Source organism: Lissotriton vulgaris, chromosome 1_2 (genome assembly GCF_964263255.1).
Source record: "Lissotriton vulgaris chromosome 1_2, aLisVul1.2, whole genome shotgun sequence".
Taxonomy (NCBI): domain Eukaryota; kingdom Metazoa; phylum Chordata; class Amphibia; order Caudata; family Salamandridae; genus Lissotriton; species Lissotriton vulgaris.
In genome coordinates this window covers 181,181,300-181,183,946 of record NC_141686.1, presented here as the reverse complement: position 1 = coordinate 181,183,946, position 2,647 = coordinate 181,181,300, and the positions used below count along the sequence as shown (strand labels likewise).

Sequence of the window (2,647 nt, the reverse complement as noted above, 5' to 3'; positions counted from 1 at the left end):
CTAGAATAAAGTTTTCCACAATATTCGCTATTTTCTTGGTAACTCTTTCCTAAGGTTCGGGGTCTGTAGAGTGATATACCCTTAAAGGATGTGTTTTTGGTAATCTTTATCAAAAATGTGATTGTTTCTCCAAAAGAGGATATAGACAACTGGTTGCTAAGTCTTCCCTTACAATGTTTGCTACCCCTCCTCCCCGCTTGTGTTTCTGTTGCATCTATAGATGTTAAAGCCTTTTGGGAATGCTGTTTGTATATCTATGTTGCAGGTGGTGTCCGCCCAAGTTTCTGTGAGAAAGGCGATCAATAGTTTATATGTCCTCATAAATTAATTGAATTCATTGCTGTTTTTTATTAGAGATCTAATGTTTAATAGTAGGCACAATAGCTTATTATTTTTGGTTGTGTTTTTTATACTGAAACCATTTAGAGTATTGGTTTACCGGTTAGTGGTCTTCATCTGTTTTGGGTAGCTCTGAAGGCTCTATTATCTGAGTCTATTTTAGTCTCTGCAAAAAGCTTACTGTGCTTAGCTTTTACTTTAAACCCGCAGTTTAAGCAGAGTTTGATTGCTTTGGTCTTTAAAAGGGAGCAGTCCATATTTATGCAGGCTTCCCTTTTACCTTTATTAAGTTTTAAAATTATAACTCAAGTCAGTTGCCCTGGTTTAAAAAGGCCAGAATTTCCAGCCCTGGGAGCAGACGGGCTTTCCATTATTTTTTCAAATAAACACTCTATACTCTCTCCGTACATTCGGGAGTGCCCGCGACAGACCATAGAGTCAGAGACCTCAGTTAAGGTATGCAGTATTCATATAAAAGGTTAAAACATAGGTATTTGAGAGATAAAAAAAGTTGCAAGTATCCGGAAAGGAAACAAGCAGCATCTTACTTTTAATTACGTCTGCTGCACGCTGGGCTTTCCATCTTTTTTTATGAGTACTCCCCCGGAAATGGTGTCATCCCCCGGAAATTGTGCTGAGCTGAAACATCAACCCACTCCAAAACGGTAGCCCGATTTTTCAAATAAACACTCTATACTCTCTCCATACAATTGGGAGCCACCGCAACAACCAGAGAGCCAGAGACCTCAGTTAAGGTAGATATTAATCATAAAAAAGGTTAAAACATAGATATTTTAGAGATTAAAAAGTTTAAAGAATCCAGAAAGGAAGCAAGAAGGGTCTTACTTGCAATCACCTCTACTGTTTGAATCAAAGGGTGAATTAAGTTGTAGCTCCACAATTGTTCCATGAACCCTTTTAAATAGGGCCACATGTTTTTATCTCTATGGCTTACATAGACACTTATGTATAATCAAATGTTTAGGTTTGAGATATTGGCATCAGGACATGCATGTTTTATCGATCCTGATACTGGCTTCTATGTCATCCTCTATTTTTCTTTCTTCATCCCGAGGCTCAACACTTCAGCTGTGAGGACGATATGAACCAGACAGATCTAAAGGCATTCAACCTGATTGGTCTATCCAAATACCCCAGCTTGCACTCTACCCTGATCTGCATCTTCCTCTGCATATACCTAATGGCTCTGGTGGGAAATATACTCATCACTATCATAATTAGTTCAGACCCCCGCCTTCACACACCAATGTACTTTTTCCTAATCAACTTGTCTATCTTGGATATCTGCTGCACAACTGCTGCCATTCCAAAGATGCTGGACATCCTTATTATGAACAGGACGGCTATCTCCTACTCTGGGTGCATCACTCAACTCTACTTGTTTACTGCTGCCCTCAGCACTGAGCTCATTCTTCTGACAGTAATGGCATATGACCGTTATGTTGCAATCTGCTTCCCATTGCGTTACACAGTCATAATGAACAGAATGACATGCTTGTGTTTGGCAGGTTTTGCTTGGGTGCTAGGCTTTTTGAATTCTCTAACCCACACAAGCCTCATCTTGAGGCTGTCCTTCTGTGTGGAAGACACCATGGATCATTTCTTTTGTGAAATCCCACCAGTGCTGAAACTTGCAAGTTCAAATACCTTAGTGAATGATGTTGTGATTGTAATTGCTGATGTAATATTGGGTATGGTCTGTTTTTTGCTCACTGCTGTCTCATACACATATATTATCTCCACCATTATGAAAATTCGCTCAGCTGAGAAAAAGAAAAAGGCTTTTTCCACATGTGCCTCTCATATGACAGTTGTCACCATCTTCTACGGGGGTGTCATCTACACATACATCCGCCCTGCATTTAGTGAAAAAATGGAGGCTGACAAGGTAGTGTCTGCTATGTATGCCATCATAGCCCCAGTGCTTAATCCTGTAATATATAGTCTGAGGAACAAGGAAGTCATCAATGCCATTAAAAAAGTATTTGGGAAGCAAGCTATTCCACAACAGACCTAGATTTGCAGATTTTCACTCTTTTACATACTCTGGGACTTATTTATTTCCTTGATTATGTTACACGATGAACATTGTTTTCCATATTAACAGTGGCAGTGCCTTTATCTTGAGAGCAACAACTAATTAAGAAACCAACTAAACTAAATGCTAATTACATGTTCAATGATCTTAATCCAATGAGTTTGAAGAATCATAGGACCTTATTTAGACTTTGGAAAATGGTATACTCGCCATAAATGGAGTATTCCATCTGCCAACCTATAAATAATG

The 2,647-nt window shown here is 39.0% G+C and overlaps 1 protein-coding gene across 1 annotated transcript; it reads left to right on the top strand.

Moving 5' to 3' along the window:
• The first annotated feature begins 1,441 nt into the window (after positions 1–1,441).
• LOC147734845 (olfactory receptor 13G1-like) lies at positions 1,442–2,377 on the top strand. The gene has a single exon (XM_086952506.1). It carries the CDS (start codon positions 1,442–1,444, stop codon positions 2,375–2,377), a length of 936 nt encoding a protein of 311 aa, XP_086808632.1.
• Positions 2,378–2,647: the final 270 nt, after the last annotated feature.

Coding starts and splice junctions, on each gene's coding strand:
- LOC147734845 (XM_086952506.1), top strand. CDS start 1,442: ATGAACCAGACAGATCTAAAGGCATTCAACCTGATTGGTCTATCCAAA.